At 42.7% G+C, this 21,911-nt stretch overlaps 1 protein-coding gene across 1 annotated transcript; it reads left to right on the top strand.

Annotated features, from left to right (window-relative positions):
* The first annotated feature begins 2,226 nt into the window (after nt 1-2,226).
* LOC137094821 (26S proteasome regulatory subunit 6B) lies at nt 2,227-21,600 on the top strand. The gene is made up of 11 exons (XM_067460685.1): nt 2,227-2,313; nt 4,364-4,462; nt 5,609-5,795; nt 6,131-6,277; nt 6,893-7,002; nt 10,950-11,043; nt 11,514-11,681; nt 14,188-14,264; nt 14,608-14,776; nt 19,812-19,867; nt 21,358-21,600. The coding sequence occupies exons 1-11, from the start codon at nt 2,278-2,280 to the stop codon at nt 21,469-21,471; spliced, it is 1,257 nt and encodes a 418-aa protein (XP_067316786.1). The 5' UTR covers nt 2,227-2,277; the 3' UTR covers nt 21,472-21,600.
* The last annotated feature ends 311 nt before the right edge of the window (nt 21,601-21,911 follow it).

Raw genomic sequence — 21,911 nt, 5'->3', positions numbered from 1 at the left:
CCCAGATTATCTGCTTTGAAGTGGATTATACAGTAGGGTAGGACAGGCATGGGAAAACTTTGGACCTCCAGGTGTTTTGGACTTCAACTCCCACAATTCCTAACAGACTCAGGCCCTTTCCCCCCTCAGCTGCTTAAGCGAAAAGTAAAGGGCCTGAAGCTGTTAGGAATTGTGGGAGTTGAAGTCCAAAAGGACATGAGGCTTCCAAAAGGATCTGAGGCTGGCAAAAGGGCCCGAGGCTGTTAGGAATTGTGGGAGTTGGAAGTCCAAAAGAGCCTGAGGTTGTTAGGAATTGTGGGAGTTGAAGTCCAAAAGGACACGAGGCTTCCAAAAGGGCCTGAGGCTGTTAGGGATTGTGGGAGTTGAAGTCCAAAAGGACCTGAAGTTTCCAAAAGGGCCTGAGGCTGTTAGGGATTGTGGGAGTTGAAGTCCAAAAGGACCTGAGGCTTCCAAAAGGGCCTGAGGCTGCCAAAAGGGCCTGAGGCTGTTAGGAATTGTGGAAGTTGAAGTCCAAAAGGGCCCGAGACTGTTAGGAATGGTGGGAGTTTATTTATTTATTTATTTATTTATTACTGCGCTTGTATACCGCTGTTTCTCAGCCTAAATTGGCGACTCAACGCGGTTTACAACACTACAACAATCAACAATATTCAATTTAAAAAGCATAAAAAACACATACACAGTACACAGTATTGGGCCACCAATAACAATCCAATGCATCTCTTAACTAAAATCGCAATCCAATTTCATCGTCTGTGATTACCAGTCCTTTGATCATCAAATTCATTGCACCGGATTAACCAAATGCTTGTTTGAACATCCATGTCTTCAATCTTTTTCGAAACACCATCAGCGAGGGGGCTGATCTTACCTCTATGGGGAGGGCGTTCCAAAGCCGAGGGGCCACCACAGAAAAGGCCCTGTCTCTCGTCCCCGCCAGCCGCACCTGTGAAGCAGGCGGGATAGAGAGCAGGGCCTCCCCAGAAGATCTTAGGGTCCTGGTGGGCTGATAGGCCGAGATACGTTCGGATAGATAAGTTGAAGTCCAAAAGGGCCTGAGGCTGTTAGGAATGGTGGGAGTTGAAGTCCAAAAGGACCTGAGGCTTCCAAAAGGGCCTGAGGCTGTTAGGAATGGTGGGAGTTGAAGTCCAAAAGGGCCCAAGGCTGCCAAAAGTGCCTGAGGCTGTTAGAGATTGTGGGAGTTGAAGTCCAAAAGGACCTGAGGCTTCCAAAAGGGCCTGAGGCTGCCAAATGGGCCTAAGGCTGTTAGGAATTCTGGGAGTTGAAGTCCAAAAGGGCTTGAGGCTGCCAAAAGAGCCTGAAGCAGTTAGGAATTGTGGGAGTTGAAGTCCAAAAGGGCCCGAGGCTGTTAGGAATGGTGGGAGTTGAAGTCCAAAAGGGCCTGAGGCTGTTAGGAATGGTGGGAGTTGAAGTCCAAAAGGGCCCAAGGCTGTTAGGAATGGTGGGAGTCAAAGTCCAAAGGGGTCAGAGGCTGTTAGAAATGGTGGAAGTTGGTCCAAAAGGGCCTGAGGCTGTTAGGAATGGTGGGAGTTGAAGTCCAAAACACCTGGAGGGCCAAAGTTTGCCCATGCATTCTGTAGACTCATATAATCCACTTCAAAGGGCCCAAGGCTGCCAAAAGGGCCCGAGGCTGTTAGGAATTGTGAGAGTTGAAGTCCAAAAGGGCCTGAGGCTGTTAGGAATGGTGGGAGTTGAAGTCCAAAACACCTGGAGGGCCAAAGTTTGCCCATGCATTCTGTAGACTCATATAATCCACTTCAAAGGGCCCAAGGCTGCCAAAAGGGCCCGAGGCTGTTAGGAATTGTGAGAGTTGAAGTCCAAAAGGGCCTGAGGCTGTTAGGAATGGTGGGAGTTGAAGTCCAAAATACCTGGAGGGCCAAAGTTTGCCCATGCATTCTGTAGACTCATATAATCCACTTCAAAGCAGATAATGTGTATTGTCTGCTTCTGGATTACATGGCAGTGTAGAAAGGGCTTAAGGGCCTCCTTTTGTCCTCCTAGTTGAGGAGTATAATATAGAGAGTGTATCTACACTGTAGAATTAATTCGGTTTGGCATCACTGTAACTGCCACGTCCAAAACACCTGGGGGGAGGCGGCAAAGTTTTTCCCCATGCCTGATCTAGAAGCAGAGCTGCCTTTCTTTTGACACACACACACCAAAGAACTACAGCTCCCATAAGGCCAGGCGCGAGCTTCCGGAACTTCTCCGGAAAGTGGTGAAACGAGGAGCCTGACTTCCGGTGGAGCGGTAAAAATGGAGGAAATCGGGATCCTAGTGGAGAAAGCGCAGGTGAGGAAGGAAGGGAGGCGAGCGGGAGGGGCTGCGGGGCTTCCTGGGCGGCCTTGGCCCGGTAGCTTTCCCCGCCGGCTCCTGGGGCCAGGAGGCAGGCGGATTGGCCGCCGAGATCCCTGCATCCAAGCGAGGTGCCTAGTCACCGCTTCCTCCCCTCATTCTTCCTCTGGGCACAATGGCTGCCAGGACCCAGGCCTGTCTCTCACCATTTATTGAATGCCAAATAGCTAGTCATCTGGTGGGAGTGCTTTGCTGTGCTCCTGCATAGTAGAAGGGAGCTGGACCGGGTACTCCTTGAGACCTTTCCCAACCCATCTATAGTTCTGCCTGTCACAGTCAAATAACACTATGTAACAATTTTTTTTTAAAAAAAGTTCTGTTCCTGGCCCGGAAGTGTCATTTCCTGTTTCATTGTGCTGTGCTTACTTTGAAAGTAGTTGCTATACTTCAGAAACTTCATTTTTGTGCCTGCCACAACTCTAGGACAGCCATGGGCCAACTTCGGCCCTCCAGGTGTTTATAATAATTTTTATTGAACATTTTTCTACAATATTTTAAAATGATTATTATAAGTGGATCATTATATTTTAATTGGTTTTATATTACTTTTATTATGTAATATTAAATGTTTTTGACTGATATGTATGTATGTTGTGGCATCTAATAGTTGCCGATCTGTACGCCACCCTGAGTTGCTTTTGGGCTGAAAAGAGTAGGATGAAAAGGCTGTAAATCAGTGGTTCTCAACCTTCCTAATGCCGCAACCAGTTAATACAGTTCCTCATGTTGTGATGACTCCCAAACATAAAATTATTTTTGTTGCTACTTCATAAGTGTAATTTATAAAATTACTAGCTGTCCCCTGCCACGCTGTGGCCCAGTCTGGTGATCTGGAAAATAAAGTAACGAGAAAGTATTGGTTTCTAATATATGTAATGTCTTTATGCTTGTGGGTAAACAGTATTTCTTGCTGTTTCTTTGCCAGTGTTGATGTGGAGATTGTCTGGTTTGCCTACTCTGGAACATGCTACATATAATTGTACTTCTTTAGGGGTCCCTTTCAAATCTTTGATACTGCATCTCTCATCTACATATATGTCTGTGTGTGAATGGCTGGATGGTCCTTTGTCAGGAGGGCTTTGATTATGTTTTCTTGCCCTGGTGAAGGGAGTTGGACTGGATGGCCTTAAGGCAGCATTTCTCAACCTGGGAAGTCATGGGGGTTCTGTGTGGGAAGTTTGCCCCAACTCCGTCGTTGGTGGGGTTCAGAATGCACCTTGATTGTAGGTGAACTATAAATCCCAGTAACTACAACTCCCAAATGTCAACGTCTATTTCCCCCAAACTCCATCTGTGTTTATATTTGGGCATATTGAGTATTTGTGGCAAGTTTGGTCCAGATCCATCATTGTTTGAGTCCACAGTGCTCTCTAGTTGTAGGTGAGCTACAACTCCAAAACTCAAGGTCAATGCCCACCAAACCCTTCTAGTGTTTTCTGTTGGTCATGTTTAGATGTCCAATCTGTTTAGATGTTTAGATGTCCAATCTGTTGTTGTTGTTGAATTATTATTATTATTATTATGCTCTGCCTTGTTGATTATTTGTGTCAGTGATTGTTGAGCCAATGATTCTGAATGTCTTGTGAGGATAAAGTAGGGACAACTGAATGCTGTTTGGAGGAAAATGAGAATAAAAGTGTTGTAAATAAATACAGTAGTCTGTGAAAGAGCGTCTGCTTCAATTGATCTATGTTCAAGGCTTCATTGGTTGCAATTATAGATGCTACACATGCTTTGGTATGCATGAAGTGACCCTAGCTGTCCTCTGGGTTCAATTGTAGAGTTAATACATGGTGCTGATGGACTCTCATATTATTTTGTGAGAGTAAAAGTCTTCCAAACAACTTTAATTTTATATGTATTCAAGTCATCAAATTGTGCCTTTGTTGTGAGTTGCCCTGAATCCCCCTTGGGGTGAGAAGGGCTGGATATTAATGTGGTAAATAAATAAATAAACAAACTTTCAATTCTCTTTCTTTGATTCTAGGATGAGATTCCTGCTCTCTCAGTTTCAAGGCCACAGACTGGCCTCTCATTCCTCGTTCCTGAGGCTGAGGATGTCGAAGATTTGTATAGCCGGTACAAGGTAAGCAACCTCATTCTTTTGTTCACTTTCACACTGTTTGTGGTATTGACAGATACTATTGTGTCTGTTTTTCACTCTAGATCTGTCACTGTAGAACAGAAGTGGAGGAAATTCCATCTGCAAGCCTCCTGTGGCTAAATTCCATAGTTTTTCAGTCCTAATTATAGAGTTATAGAATATGCCAATTTGTGCTGTTGCATACTGTAATGATGGCACCAGTTGTAGGGACGTTACTGACTTGTCAGGGACTCCTACAATTTGTAATGAATCTTGAAAATCGATAACACAGCCATTAGCCTGTAATATTTTGTTTATATTCCTTTGATGTGTAACGTGGCTTGACTTGAAAGTATACGAAACAGAGGCTTGGATTTAAGAGAAACTGTAACAAATTTATTGAAGTATAGAAGCTTAATGGTTTCAATGTTTCTTAACTCCTAGAGGTACATTCCTTTAGTGGTTACATTTATAACTTTTCATAAAACAACTCTTAAGAGGACTGTTCTTTCCAGTAGACAGGTTTTAAACTTATTTCCTTCAAAATGTGTTTCCTTAACAGATCACTCCAGGTACTAGCCTATTCTTTCCCTCTGTTATCTCTATTACAGTAAAGATTCTTACTGGGGTTCTCTTCCCCTTTTTACTCAAACCCTAACTACTAATCTAAATAAGTCAACTTGACCTATCTAAACCACACAGGATAAAAGCCTAAACCTTCCTGATTCTCAACACAGTAGAACCAGCTTTCCTTGCGGTTCTCTAACTACAGACTGCCTATTTAAAATGCCTGCTCTTGCCAAGTGGCAGTTGGCTCCTCCCCTTTTACCATGGCAACCCATCTCATGGTGAGCTGAGCTGGCTACCACCCCCCCCCCCCCCAAGTTATGCTATTTTAAATATTTATCCCTTTAACACCTACCTACAATTATACATGACTGTAGGTTAAAATTCACACTTCACCACACATGCAATCCTTAAAACAGTCAAATTAAAACAATTCAAAACTAATTTTTAAAAAGCAAGGTTGCCCAAACCCTTTTTTGCTGAAGTTCTAGAGAAGAACAGCCTGATGTAGCTGGGCAAGTTTTTTCTGAGTCAGCAATTTGGATGCTGAAGGTAGGTTTCCATATCTTTTTTTGTGTTCAGAAATTACAACAAGAGCTGGAGTTCTTGGAGGTCCAAGAAGAGTACATCAAGGATGAACAGAAGAACCTTAAGAAGGAATTCCTACATGCCCAGGAGGAGGTGAAACGTATCCAGAGCATCCCACTTGTCATTGGCCAGTTCCTAGAGGCAGTTGATCAGAACACAGCCATTGTTGGATCCACCACAGGTATGTCACCTGCCTTTCTTTCTTCCCAGTCTGGCAGATAACCCGCCCCTCTACCGCTGCAAAGCAGCTTACTTGATCATGGTCGGTGATGGCTGCCATTTTATTTTCCCCCAAAATTAAAATAGTAGCTACACTCAGCTGCCTCAGAATGGGGGCAGGGGAAAAGCAGGCTAAAGGCGAGTGTTAGCACATAGGCCTGCCCAGGGTTCTCTTCCCTTACAGCTGACCAAGGCTGAATGAGCATGCACCTCATTTTTGGAGCTACATTAGAAAATGATATGTCTTCCTTCACTGAAAGTCTTTCTGTTCTTACCTTGACAATATTTCTCTTGCAGGTTCCAACTATTATGTCCGTATCTTGAGCACCATTGACCGGGAGCTGCTAAAGCCCAATGCCTCTGTGGCCCTACACAAGCACAGCAATGCCTTGGTGGACGTGTTGCCTCCTGAGGCTGACAGCAGCATTATGATGCTTACCTCAGGTAAGGCTCTAAACCAGGAGTGGCAGCTTTGGAAGGACAAGTATTTTACCCCCTGCCCTCCAAGGGCCGTCACCTAAAGTGATGTCAAGGCACTCTCAGTTTTTCTTTTGGATACTTGGAGTTGCAGTTTTGGGGGCTTTTACATATCTTGGAAGTTTGTGGAGGCACAGCCATATACTGGAATCTGCCTGGACATTATCTTATAAGATAGTATTGGTAATGCTTAAACTTGCAAAGCATATCTTTGGATAGTATTGGTAGTGCTTAAATTTGCAAATGCTTTTCTTATGGATCGTCAAAGAAAGCTGACATGTTGTTACCTCCCCTGTTGGGCAAGGACTCTTGTATGTTGTGTCCCTTGGGTGCACTTGATGAGTGAGACCTAAGAGAAATCAAGATTTCTTGACAATGCTTGTAAAGTAGGATGGGTTTGTGACACTCCTATTGTTGCTGAAATATGGCTCTGGTCAGCTTTAGCTAACATACCATAGCCAATGATGATGAATGATAGCAGTAGCAGTCCAGTGATGTTTTAAGCTGTGTTGGAGCAATGTTATAGAGGGCATTTCTTTAGACTGGGCATTAATTTACTTTTTGTTGGTCTTCTCTAAACAGATCAGAAGCCAGATGTGATGTATGCTGATATTGGAGGGATGGATATTCAGAAACAGGAAGTGAGGGAGGCAGTGGAGTTGCCCCTCACCCATTTTGAACTCTACAAACAGGTATTGGATCTACAGTCCTAGGTTGCGAAAAGTACACAAATGTATTTGTTGTCGAAGACTTTCATAGCCAAAATCACTGGGTTTCTGTGAGTTAAAAGACCTCACAGCCTTTTAGGATGCCTGCCATAGATGTGGGTGAAACGTCAGGAGAGAATGCTTCTGGAACATAGCCATACAGCCTGGAAAATTCACAGCAACCCACTACATGAATGTATTCAAAATTATTTTTATTTATTTATTTATTTTAATCAAAATTTGGGACCTGCCCAGGCGCTGAGATCTTCAGGAGAGGCTCTTCTCTCGATTTCACCTCCATCTCAAGTTCAGTTGGTGGGAACGAGAGAGAGAGGGTCTTCTCGGTGGCTGCCCCTCATCTCTGGAAATTCCTGTCTAGGGAAGGCAGAATGCCTCCTCCTTGCTGTCCTTCAAACGGCAGGTTAAAACCTTTTCATTTAGGCAGGCTTTTAAAGAAGAAGTTTTTTTAAGATTGTCAGGGGTTGCTGTAATTTTATATACTTTAATGATGTTTTTACTGTTTTAATACTTGTATATTTGTACGTTTTAAGTAGTATTGCAGTTCTTTTAGTTGTGAGCTGCTTTGAGTCTCCGTATGGAGAGAAAAAGTGGGATATAAATATAATAATAATAATAATAATAATAATAATAATAATAGTAATAATAATGGAGGCCCCCCTGGTGGTGCAGTGGGTTAAACCACAGAACGGCTGAACTTGCTGACCAAAAGGTTGGTGGTTCGAATCCGGGGAGCAGGGTGAGCTCCTGCTATTAGGCCTAGCTTCTGCCAACCTAGCAGTTCAAAAACATGCAAATGTGAGTAGATCAATAAGTACCTTCTGCGAGAAGGTAATGTTGCTCCATGCAGTCATGCTGGCCACATGACCTTGGAAGTGTCTACGGACAATGCTAGCTCTTCGGCTTAGAAATTGAGATAAGCACCCCAGAGTCAGACATGACTAGACTTAATGTCAGGGGAAACCTTTATCTTTACCTAATAATAATGTGGTGTTTACCAACCACTGTGCTCCCTACACTATATCACTTGTGCACCTTTACAAGAAAGAAAACAAATGTTTCCTGCTTTGTTCAGCTGGGAGGTTGGCATCCATCATGTGATGGGAAAACTTGGCAAAATTAGATTCCAGCATTGCATGGCCTGTAGTTCTTATTGCTATGAGCCACCAGCTCTGTCCAGTCTTATGTTAATTCTCAAGTTCACACTATCTCTTTGTTTTGTTGATCACAAATCCTCATGAACCTCACTCCATATACTTTTACATGATGTCATATTGGAAATTAGATTGCCACTTTTGTGGTTATTTTTAAATAGGCTGGGACCAAGCTATTCTTAGACATGCCCTTCACATTTCTGGAGCCAGACTTGGGTCATAAGTTACTGCATCATGCACTTCTAATGCTGTTGGGACCAAGCAGCACCATAACAGTCTAAGGCAGGCCTGGAGCTGGGCTTTAGAAACTTTTTCAACGTATAACCCCATTTTGCCCAAGAAATGTTTATGTGACACCAGGTATAAAAAACAGAAATGCAAACCTAACTTTTTTTTTTACTGTCGGGTAGTTAAATGAATGGATATGGAGGATCAATTGTACCACAGCAATAACAATCAGGGCCTGCCTAACTTCTAAATACATAAAAATCAACCTCCATAAATAAAATACAGTGGATATTAAAACCTATGTATGCTCAAATCCCATGATATGCAAGGTTATAGCAAAATTATGCCACTTATATAAAATGACAAAGTCAAGGTTTGAGATAGATAAAGACATTCAAGCTCTGAACTTGTGGATGCAGAGGGCCTTTCCAGTTGCAAGCCAATCTCTGCATACAAATATCAAATTTCCTTTAAGCAATGAGGTGTGGCTGGAGAGCAGGAAGGGAAATAAATACCTGGAGGGGCAGGCAGAGTTCCTTCTCCTACTCTGCCTTTACCGCCTTTGCCTTTCCTCCTCACACCTCCTCCTACTGCTACATTGCCGGGTGGCAGGAGGAAGGAAGCTTTTCAGGACCCCAAAAGTGAGCTAAGGGGAGGTTGGGACCCACAATTTAGGGGCCTCTGAGCTAGATGACATACAATCCACCAAATACTTTGGTACCCAAATCCCATTAGTCCATCAGGCATAGCCAGTGGGCAGGGGCTATAAGAGGTTTGGCCCAAAAGATCCGGAGAGCCAAACTTTCCCACCTTTGATCTGAAAACAGGAGTGGGATTTTCCCATCAACTATGCTTGATGATACCCCTGTTTTTAAGAAGATTTTCTTTTTGTGGTTTGATTTCTGCTTAATCACATTTGAAATCTGTTGTGGAGTGGAAAGTTGGGTTGTAAATAACATATAGCTGCTGCAATGTAAACAGGCTGAGTTGCAAACATCGACTTACAAATGACTCAAAGTTACAGACTAGGTTGAGACAGTAGGAAGTGAGCCAACAATGTGATGCAGCGGCAAAAAAAGCCAATGGGATTTTGGCCTGAATCAATAGGAATCTAGTGTCTAGATTCAGGGAAGCCATGCTACCCCTCTATTCTTCCTTGGTTAGACCACACCTGGAATATTGTGTCCAATTCTGGGCACCACAATTGAAGAGAGATATTGACAAGCTGGAATGTTTCCAGAGGAGGGCGATAAAATGACCACGGTTCTGAAGAACAAGCCCTATGAAGAGCAGCTTAAGGAGTTGGGCATGTTTAGCCTGAAGAAGAGAAGGCTGAGAGGAGACATGATTGCCATGTATAAATATGTGAGAGGAAGTCATAGGGAGGAGGGAGTGAACTTGTTTTCTGCTGCCCTGGAGACTAGGACGTGGAGCAATGGCTTCAAACTACAGGAAAGGAGATTCCATCTGAACATTAGGAAGAACTTTCTGACTGTGAGAGTTGTTCAGTAGTGGAACTCTCTGCCCCGGAGTGTGGTAGCAACTCCTTCTTTGGAAGCTTTTAAACAGAGGCTGGATGGCCATCTGTCGGGGGTGCTTTGAATGCAATTTTCCTGCTTCTTGGCAGGGGGTTGGACAGGATGGCCCATGAGGTCTCTTCCAACTCTATGATTCTATGAGAGAATTCTACCAGTAGAAAGGGAAATTTAATCCTGAAAGAGTTATCATGGGGAAAATGTGTCTCCACTGAAGATTTATCACCAATCCTTATTTCCACAACAAGTCCTTTTTTTCAAAATTGAGTGTTTATAGGGACAGAAAGTGAGGTGAAATCTTCTGAACAGGGGCACAGACAGAAACAGAAATCTCACAGTGGTGTTATCCCCTCCCTATACTATCCAAAGCTTCTATCTATTTATCTATCTATGGCTGGATGTACTTGTTCTGACTTACAAACAAATTCAGCTTAAGAATAAACCTACAGAATCCTTCTTGTTCATAACATGGGGACTGCCTGTACATGAAACAAATGAAAAAATACCTTTGTTTTGTATTCAAGTGGCCTTACCTTTGGATTAGCCCTTGAAATTGCCGGATCTCTCTAGACAAACCTCACAGTGGTGTTATCCCTTCCCTATGCTATCCAAAGCTTCTGTCTGTCTGTCTGTCTGTCTGTCTGTCTGTCTGTCGGTCTGTTTATCTATCTATCTATCTATCTATCTATCTATCTATCTGTAGCTGGAGTTACACTTAAAATGTACTTGTTCTGATTTACAAACAAATTCAACTTAAAAACAAACCTACAGAACCTATCTTGTTCATAACATGGGGACTGCCTGTACATGAAACAAATGAAAAAAAAAATCTTTATTTTGTATTCAAGTGACCTTACCTTTGGATGAGCCCTTGAAATTGCCAGATCTCTCCAGAAAAGAGTGATCTCTTGTGTCACGTTTTGGGAATGGTTGTGGTGTGAGCTAAAATGTGATAACAGCCCTAGTAATGGCCTTCTTTCATTGTGGCCTTTTTCAGATTGGAATAGACCCCCCACGAGGTGTACTCATGTACGGCCCTCCCGGCTGTGGCAAGACCATGCTGGCCAAAGCAGTGGCCCATCACACCACAGGTAGGTGAGGCATTGGCTTCATTGGTGGGGAGAAATCACTGTCTCTATGAGTCTAATCATTCCCTTTTGCTTGTCTAGTACTTTATGGCTGCTTTATTGTTTTCAGGGGTGGAGCAAGACAATTTTCATTTATAGAGGTGGAAACAAAGATTGGTTTGGTGCAGTGGTCACTATAAAGTGGTTTCTCTGGGCAAAGGCTTTCATAGGTAAAGGCAAAAATAACCCTTAATTTATGAAGCTTCCAAACAAGCAAATCAATTTATTTAAAATACAATATTTCCCAAATTCATAATATTATTTATCAATGAAATAACTGTGTGTGTGAGAGAGAGAGGGAAGGAGGTCACCTGTCAACTTATGGTGACCCCATGAATTTCATAGGGTTTTGGCTAGGAAATGGATGCATATTCTGCAAGTTATCTTAGTACTGGACTTGGGGAAATAAAGCTTAACACTGCCTTTTTCTCCAGCTGCCTTCATCCGCGTGGTGGGATCTGAGTTTGTGCAGAAGTACCTGGGCGAGGGGCCACGCATGGTGCGAGACGTCTTTCGCCTGGCCAAAGAAAATGCCCCTGCCATCATCTTCATTGATGAGATTGATGCCATTGCCACCAAGCGCTTTGATGCCCAGACTGGAGGTGAGTTAGGGAGCTGGGGGATAGGAGTCTACTCAGCAGTCATAACAGGAGGGACAGTTCAAGAGAAATTCAGTTGGTGGGGCAGTAAACACAAGACGCTACTGTCTGTGTTCATTTCTTGAAATTGCTTTGATGTGTGCAGTATTCACCTGGTAAGGCATAGTACAGTGTTTTGTGGTCCACCATTCTGTGTTTGACTCATCTGGCTGCTATTTGCGGGCAATGGGAGCAGTGTGATTTCCAAGCAAAGGAAATGTTTGCTTGGACTACAACTTCCAGACTTACAAATCCTACTAACCTCATTCACTGGAAGGCAGCGGCATGGAGGAGGTCAATACACTGGGTAATATTTATATTGAGCACATTGTACTATCTGTGTAAGACACCATCTAAAAGATTTTGTTTTTATCATCAACCTAAAATACTGCAATAAGCACTGGCACTGAAAAGTATGTATTTACTTACTTACTTTATTTATATACCGCTTTTCTCAGCCCTCAGGCGACTCAAAGCAGTGAACAACATCGATACAAAACATCACGAGACAAGTATAGGGCAATTAAAAACAATTGTAACATAAATAATTAAACATCCGTATAACAATCATTAGCGCCTCAACAGTAAAATCAGAATCCAGTCTCATCATCCATTATTCCGTATTCTTATGTTCAATTACACTGTTTAATCAAATGCTTGTTCGAACAGCCAGGTCTTCACTTTCCTCCGAAACGCCAGCAGGGAGGGGGCCGATCTGATATCTGCAGGTAGGGCGTTCCACAGCCGAGGGGCCACCACTGAGAAGGCCCTGTCTCTCATCCCCGCCAAGCCCGCCTGTGATGCAGGCGGGACAGAGAGCAAGGCCTCCCCAGATGATCTTAGTGTCCTGGTTGGTTCATAGGAGGAGATGCGTTCGGAGAGGTAAAGTAAAGTAGTGGGAAGAGAGCAAAAAGAAACATACCAACTCTTCCTGCCTCCTCCATTTCCATTAGCCTGTGGAGATGAGTTCAGGAAATCTCTGATTCCTTAATTGTTGTCAACATCATGGCCGTCAAGGAAGGCTGGTGAAATTCCAACCATCTTGAGCTGTTGTTTGTTTCTCTGTGTCATATGAATGTGCCAGAATCTTGGGGTTCAAGAATTCTTTTGTCTACTGAGCAGAGCAGCTCTTTCCTATGGTTGGCCTGCGACAGCCTCTCTCAATGTGTGGCTCAGGTGAGGTGTGGAAAAGAAGCCTGTTCCAATTCTTGAGTACTTAAGATATGTTTTCTCTGAATATTTCATTTTCTAAGACGAGTTTCCAAATCTGGATTTATTTAGCCATGCCTAGAATGCCCAATGGCCATGGAAGAAGAGGGGAGATACAAACCGCCTTGAGTTGCCTATGGGCTGAGAAAGGCGGTATACAAATACAGTAAATAAATAAATGTGGGCAAGCTTGTAATTCTGGGAAACTTGATATTTAGTGTGGAGCACTTTGAAGGACTCAGACCCTGATATGAGAGGGCATTTTCAGTGGCTGCCCCAACCCTATGGAACACCTTCCCAAAAGAAATTAAAACAGTTCCCTACCTTTCTTCCTTCAAGAACCAATTGAAAACTTTCCTGTTTAGACAGGCCTTTAGTGAAGGAAACTAAACACCATCATGTTTGTGGACTGAAACAAAGTGCAATATGTTCTGACATGATGCCACAAGAATGTGAATGTATATTATTGTTGTTTAAAATTGTTATTTTATGATGATCTATAATTATTATTGATGTATTTTGATTGTTGTTTACATGAATTTAATATGTTGTAAACGGCTTTGGGTCCCGTGAGGGAGAAAAGCGGGAGATGGCGATGATTATGATGATCATTTGTAACGCTAATTTTGTTTTTCATTGTTCATCAGAATTTCTGATCTCTGTGCTGTTAATAAGGCCAATTATCAAATATTTTTCCTTATGTAGCCAAAACAAACTTTAGCATTCCATTTTTTGGACTATACAGCTACAGTCCCTTACCATTGGTTGTGTTGGTTGGTGCTTCTGGGAATTGAAGTCCAAAATACCTAGAGTGCCAGAAGTTTCCTAAATCCTTGAATAGAGCGTCTTGAGAAGGGGGAACATTTGGAAACTAGAACAAGGGAGCATTTTTTTTTGTAAACGACTTGTTTCATTCAGATTTTTCTAAATCCTTACCACGCACTAAAGAAAAATCTCTGCTGTTTTTACTGTGTCATCACAGGGATGTGGATTTTCTGTACAGATTAAAGCTTGAGGTACTCAGGATGTAATGTAACCTTTGAAAAGTTGCTCTTTTGAACTATAGCTTCCAAAATCCTCCAATCAGTATAATCATTAGCCATTCTGTTTGGAGGATTCTAGCACTTGTAGTCCAAAAGTAGCTTTTCCAAGCTCTGCTTTCATGCCAGCTGTTGTGTTCCAAACAAATTTGACTATGATTAGTGAAGCCTGACTTTGTGTTCCAGAATATGAGCTTATAGTTATATTGTTCTTTTTACAGCGGATAGAGAAGTTCAGCGCATCCTCCTGGAGTTACTCAACCAGATGGATGGCTTTGACCAAAACGTTAATGTCAAGGTGTGTTGGGGGAAGATGATGAAAAATTGGGAAAGGACGGTTTAGAATTGCCCATGCCTGTTTTAGAATTTGGTTGTAACTTTTAAAAAATAATTTATCATTATAGAATCAGCATCATTTCCCAATTTGGATTTTTACTATTTTGAGACTTGTATATTCAGCCAGGGATACTACCTATGAATCTCAGAGAATGTGAATCTGCAATTTACCTCAGTTGCACTGCTTATGTTTTACTGGAGGGGGAGCGAGGTGGGAGAGAATACTTCTGAATCTGGGAAAAGTTGTCTCTTCAAAATTCAGAACAGACAGCATGTTTTCCCGTTGGGGGCTTCTCCCGTCCCAGGTGATAATGGCCACAAATCGAGCAGATACCCTGGACCCTGCTCTACTCCGACCAGGTCGCCTTGACCGTAAGATTGAGTTTCCTCTTCCGGATCGACGTCAGAAACGATTAATCTTCTCCACCATCACAAGCAAGATGAATCTGTCTGAGGAGGTGGATCTAGAAGACTGTATCCTTCTTATAGAGCAGCTTTTCTCAACCTGGGGGGGGGGGTTGCAAGGACCGTTTCGGGGGGGGGGGTGCGAAAGACCAACAGAAAGCACAGTATTTTCTGTTGGTCATGGGGGGGGGGGGGATCTGTTTGGGAAGTTTGACCCAATTCTATCATTGGTGGGGTTCAGAATGCTCTTTGATTGCAGGTGAACTATAAATCTTGGCAACTACAACTCCCAAATGTCAAGGTCTATTTTCCCAAAACTCTACCAGTGTTCACATTTGGGCATATTGAGTATTCATGTCAAGTGTGGTTCATATCAACATTGCTTGACTCCACAGTGCTCTCTGGATGTAGGTGAAGTACAACTCCAAAACTCAAGGTCAATGCCCACCAAACTCTTGCATTATTTTCCATTGGCCATGGGAGTTCTGTGTGCCAAGTTTGGTTCAATTCCATCGTTGGTGGAGTTCAGAATATTCTTTCATTGTAGGTGAACTATAAATCCCAGCAACTACAACTCCCAAATGACAAAATCAATCCGTTCCAACCCCGCCAGAATTCAAATTTGGGTTTATCGCGTATTTGTACCAAATTTGGTGCAGCGAATGAAAAAACATCCTGCATATCAGATATTTACGATTCATAGCAGTAGCAGAATTACAGTTATGAAGTAGCAACAAAAATAATTTTATGGTTGGAGGTCACCACAACATGAGGAACTGTACTAAGGGGTCGTGGCATTAGGAAGGCTGAGAATCACTGTTCTAGAGAGCTCACTGGGATTGCTAAGGGTTATGGGAAGAGGGAAATCGAAGCTGAAAAACCCAGACAAGAGAGACACATTGTGAGAAGAGGAGAGCCTCTTGCCTTATACCTAAACACTGTTGGTCTGTCATAGGAGTGGGTCTGTGATAGGAAAGTATGTTGTAGACTGCCTATGGCAGTGGTTCTCAACCTGTGGGTCCCTAGATGTTTTGTCCTTCAGCTATCAGAAATCCTAACAGCTGGTAAACTACGATTTCTGGAGTTGTAGGCCAGAACACCTGGGGACCCATAGGTTGAGAACCATTGGCCTATGGGCTCCTAAGATTCATTCATTGCTGGAAACTCCCTCTCCCATTTGCAATTGTATTCCAATCATTTCCGGAGGGGATAATTAGAAGGTCCATTCTAAGGTGCTGCTAAGAGTGCTTTACCTTAAATAGTTCATTTATTATTTATTTGAGGTATTTATACGCTGCCTTTCTCACCCTGAGGGGACCCAAGGCTGTTTACAACTTATTAATCACAAAAATTTAACGTCAATGGTTTGTTGTGTGTTTTCCGGGCTGTATGGCCATGTTCCAGAAGCATTCTTTCCTGACGTTTCGCCTACATCTGTGGCAGGCAATCTTAAAGATTGTGAGGTCTGTTGGAAACTAGGAAAATTGGGTTTACTAGTTATATATCTATGGATATATAAACCCCATTTTCCACAGATATATAAACCCCATTTTCCTAGTTTCCATCAAACCTCACAACCTCTGAGGACGCCTGCCATAGATGCAGGCGAAATGTCATTAGAGAATGCTTCTGGAACATGGCCATACAGCCTGGAGAACACACAACAACCCAGTGATTCCACCCATGAAAGCCTTCAGCAATACATTCAATGCCAACATACTTTAACACAGAGAAATAATAGACTCAGATTTTAATTGACATGTGTTAGTCAAGTGTTTAAACTATTCTTTAATATTTTTAATATTTTAATATATTGTTGATTGTTTTATTATGATGACACCATATGGTGCTTCTGTGAGGCTGCCCTGAATCCCCCCTCGGGCGTGAGAAGAGCAGGGCATAAATATAGGAAATAAATAAATAAATAAATAATAGCTAATTACTATATGTAACTTTGACTTAAAATCATTAAAACCATTAAATTTAAGGCATAAACAAAATTTAAACATTCAGACAAACCATTAAAATAATCCTAGTATAGATATTAAAATCGCATAATCCAAGAAAAAACATATACCAAATGTGTTTGATTATAACCCTCATTATCTCAGATGTGTATTTGGGAGTAACAGGAATTAATGGATACTGAAGATGGCTGGAATAACTGATGATTTTAACTCCCATACGGTTGTCTTCAGCAGTGTGTCTTATAACAAGTTTCCTTAAAGCATTGCAGAGTGCGCTCTGGTGCATTTTGCACAATATTGGGGAAAACTATAAGCAAAGTTTTTCTCAATTGCATTAATTCTCTGTATTTCATTTCATCTTTCAGAGGTTTGCCCTTCAAAGCCTCTCTTTTACCTATTTATGTATTTTATGTAAGGCATTTTAATCTGTTTGTCAGGCAAAAAGGGTCATGTCGCAATTTCTGTACAGTTAACAGAAAACATGGCATTCTCTGCCCCCAGGCTGTCAAGCTGCAAAGCCACAAAACAAAAGGAAAAGGGGAAGAAAGGGGAGGGGAGGGCAGAGCAAGTCATCTTTCAACAAGTCTGGTGGAATAACTCCACTGCCCGGCTCATCTCTCTCTGTTGCAGCTTGTTGGAAACCAATTGAGGGTGGAAATTTCCAACTTGAACAGGATCTGTTAGATAGGCCAGAGAGTGCCTGGAAATGCTTGTGCATGTGACAGCATGTGCTTGACATTGCTATCTGTGAGAAGTTTGAGTGTAAAAGATACACACAGCCTTCTCACCACAATCTTCTCTCGCTTGGGGGAAATCTATGCTTAGTTGGGGATGATGTTGTTCAGCATGTCAGTAAAGCACCAGAGAATCATAGAGTTGGAAGAGATCTCATGAGCCATCCAGTCCAAAAACCTGCCAAGAAGTAGGAAACTCTCATTCAGAGCACCCCCGACAGATGTCCATCCAACCTCTGCTTAAAAGCCTCCAAAGAAGGTGCCTCCACCACACTCAGGCAGAGAGTTCCACTGCTGAACAGCTCTCACAGTTAGGAAGTTCTTCCTATTGTTCAGATAGAATCCCCTTTCTTGTAGTTTGAAGCCATTGTTCTGCGTCCTAGTCTCCAGGGCAGCAGAAAACAAGCTTGCTCCCTCCTCTCTATGACTTCTCCTCACATGGCCATCATGTTTCCTTTTAGCCTTCTCTTCTGCAGGCTAAACATGCCCAGCTCTTTAAGCCACTCCTCATAGGGCTTGTTCTCCAGATGATTTTAGTCATCCTCTTCTGGAAACATTCCAGCTTGTCAACATCACCAAATTAGGAAGACTAAGGGTAAGCAGATGGCATTAAAAGGGCCAGGAAGAGTGGGGCAGTTAGACACTCAACTGCCCCGTTCTTCACTCTATAGCATCCCCTAATATAGGACTGTGAGGAGGATGATAATAATAATTTATTTATTTGATCAGTCATAAGACCATTTCAAAATACAAAATGAGGAAAAGACAAGGCAAAAAGGTGAGGACAGCAGCTGACCCTCTATTCACAGTCAGTCTTATTTTCCTGGTTCTTTATTCAGGAAATATGCTCTTTTCTTGAGGGCTTTCATAGAATCATAGTTGGAAGAGACCTCATGGGCCATCCAGTCCAAACCCCTGCCAAGAAGCAGGAATATTGCATTCAAAGCACCCCTGACAGATGGCCATCCAGCCTCTGTTCAATTTATTTATTTATTTCTTGCACTTCTACCCCGCCCTTCTCAACCCCCGAGGGGGGACTCAGGGCGACTTACAAAAAGGCACAATTCGATGCCAGCACAACAACAAAGTAAGAAATAAAGCATATATAAACAGCAATTACGTCAATTAAAACAATTAAAAACAATCCACTTATACATCATAGTACCTAAAAAACCAATCTAATGCTCAGCGTTTACCACTCAGAGTCAATAAATTCAATTCCACATTGTCAAATCCATCAGTTCTAGTCGTTGCTTGTCCTTTTATCTGCCAGATTCCCCGAAAGCCTGGTCCCAGATCCATGTTTTCAGTTTCCTTCTAAATGAGAGGAGGGATGTTGATGACCTAATTTCCCCGGGGAGTGAATTCCACAGTTGAGGGGTCACCACCAAGAAGGCCCTGCTCCTCGTCCCCGCCAACCTCACTTGTGATAGAGGTGGGGCCGGGAGCAGGGCTTCCCCAGAAGATCTTGAACTCCGAGGTGGGGCATAGAAGGAGATGCGTTCGAACAGATACGCTGGGCCGGAACCGTATAGGGTTTTGTAGGTCAAAACCAGCACTTTGAATTGTGCTCAGAATTGGATTGCCAGCCAGTGGAGCTGACACAACAGAGGGGTGGTATGTTCCCTGTATGACGATCCGGTGAGTAATCTGGGTGCCGCCCGCTGGACTAATTGAAGTTTCCAAACAGTCTTCAAAGGCAACCCCACGTAGAGTGCGTTGCAGTAATCTATTCGGGATGTAACAAGAGCGTGGACCACTGTGGCCAGATCAGACTTCCCAAGGTACGGGCGCAACTGGCGCACAAGTTTTAAGCTTAAAAGCTTCCAAAGAAGGAGTCTCCACACTCCAGGGCAGAGAGTTCCACTGCTGAATGGCTCTCACAGTCAGGAAGTACTTCCTCATATTCAGATGGAATCTCCTTTCTTGTATAAAAAGGCTTCCTCTGATTATGGTGGATCTTTCCTGACCTTGCAAGAGGAATGTCAGATGATCACTTCTGTTGCAGGGCCTGCAGATGGACAATATTGGGAGTAAATATCTGACTGAGAGGAGGAATCGAGCCTCTATGCAACAAATGTGGGCAATTGCTAAAGAGACAAGGGCTGATTTTCCACCCGATCCAAAGTGCCAAATGACTGCCTTTCCCTCCAAAATGTCAACCAGAAATGACATCACATTCAATGTTACTAAACATTTGGGATGGCTCGGGGCTGCAAAATTGAGGGCTGGACTTTCCCCAACCTTATCCTGAGTTCATTAAATTGACCTTCCTTGCTCGTGTTGGTAGGTTATTGCTACATCCTGAAACCTGGAAACTCCTGAAAGGTTTGTTCAGGAGAAGCATCCCCATTCTTGAAGGTCGTTCCCATTCTTTTCACCATTTTCCTTCACTCCTTCCAGATGTGGCCCGGCCAGATAAGATCTCAGGTGCTGACATCAACTCCATCTGCCAGGAGGTTAGTATTATAAGTCTTTGCAATTTCATTTGATTCCAGAAATTCACTTGGCTAGCAGGCCATCCTCGGTCGTATTTCATAGATTTGATTTCTCCTTCCCCATTGTAATCTGCTAACTTTTAACTATAGAGAAAATGGGAGGAAGAGATAATCAGTAAAGATGATGTAGAAATTTGCCAATATAGATTGTGATGACGAGAATTATAATAGCAAAGTTTTGGAAGGGGAAAAAAGAACTACTCGGTAAGGATTGGAGAAGAAAATTAGTTGAGTATATTCAAATGGCCAAGCTCTCCAATGGCTTAAGGGGAGGAAACGATGGAGACTTGCCTTTGGGTATTTAAAAAAAGAAGACAAAAATAGATTTTGAAATAGCCACCAGGGAATGTTTTAATCTATAGAAATAAAAATGTAATTTTCATTTGTGGGATTAACATAACTCAAAAACCGCTGGATGAATTGACACCAAATTTGGACATAATACATCTATCAGGTCAACGAGTGTCCATCACTCGTAAAAACACTGAAAAACACAGCAGAAGAGACTTAAAAAGCAAAATAACAAAAATACATTACAACGCATGTGCAAAAACACTTATACACAAACACACATATATACAAATATATACACATATATGCATATATACACACACAAAACACATATAAACAGAAAGGGGGAAGGAAAGAGAAGGAGGGAAAGAAAGAAAGAGAAGGGAGAAAGGAGAGAAGGAAATAAAAAAGTGAAAGAAAGAGAGAGGGAAGGAAGGAGAGAAGGAACAAAAGAGAGAAAGAGAGAGGAAGGAAGGAAGGAAGGAAAGAGACAAGGAAGAGCAAAAGGAAACGAGGAAAGAAACAGCTAGAGGCTGAAGAAAGAAGAGGGGAAAGAAAAAGAGGGAGGAAAGAAAGGAGAAAGAGGGAGGGAAGTTTGGCCACAGCAACAGCTAGTGTAATGATAAGGATAGAGTTTTGTTAGATAGTAGTTCCATATGACGTGTCAGAAGTCATGGGTGGTGGTTCACGGGTGGGACTGGGGAAATAATACTTGTGTTGCTGTAAGTTTTCTGGGTTGTATGGCCATGTTCCAGAAGCATTCTCTCCTGATGTTTCACCCACATCTATGGCAGGCATAGAGTTTGTGAGGTCTGTTGGAAACTAGGCAAGTGAGGTTTATAGATCTATAGAATGCCCAGGGTGGGAGAAAGAACTCTTGTCTTCTTGAGGTAAATGTGATTATTGCAGTTGGCCACCTTGATTAACATTGAATGGCCTTGCAGCTTCAGCGCCCGGCTGCTTCCTGCCTAGGGGAATATAAGCACTCACAATTTTAAGACTCCTCCCATTTTAAAGATATGTTTATAATGAGGGGAAAGTGTGTCTCAGAATTGAAGAAATACAACATGTCCTTTCTTAGATTTCTGAACATGGGATGTGTTCGCTGCTTTTGAAGCCTTTAGCTCATCCTTTGCCCTCCCTGCTTTCTCTCTTTTTAGGCTGGGATGCTTGCTGTCCGGGAAAATCGCTACATCGTTCTGGCCAAGGATTTTGAGAAGGCCTACAAGACTGTCATCAAGAAGGATGAACAGGAGCATGAATTCTACAAATAAAGATGGGGAAGGGGGACAGATGGGTTGGTTGTCTTCGTCTTTGGTGGGGTTGGTGGGTAGGGGCAGTTGGGGCGTATGTCTAATGCCAGTGAGTGAAATTTATCCTGTGAATAAATACCCAGAACTTCAGCTGTTTCCTTTTTCAGTAGGATATAAGTTTCTCCTTATTCTTGTCTTGGCTGTGTTTGACCCAGATCTTTATAGCTTCCGTTACTGTACCTAATGGGGACCGATGCTTAAAATGGGTTAGACCACTGGTCACGCTGGCAGGAGTTGATGGAAGCTGGATTCCTATTTCCTCTCTCATGCCAGTTCTAACATAATAAATGGAGGTACTTTCTTTCCACATTGTTCAAAGCTCCATTCCTACCAAAGGCTCTAGAACACAAGTTCCCAACCTTTTTTTAACCAGGGACCATTTTGACCAGGGACCATTCTCT

This window comes from Anolis sagrei, chromosome X, assembly GCF_037176765.1.
Source record: "Anolis sagrei isolate rAnoSag1 chromosome X, rAnoSag1.mat, whole genome shotgun sequence".
Classification (NCBI taxonomy): Eukaryota; Metazoa; Chordata; class Lepidosauria; order Squamata; family Dactyloidae; genus Anolis; species Anolis sagrei.
Note: the sequence above shows the minus strand (reverse complement) of the source record. Positions and strands in the feature narration are given on the sequence as shown.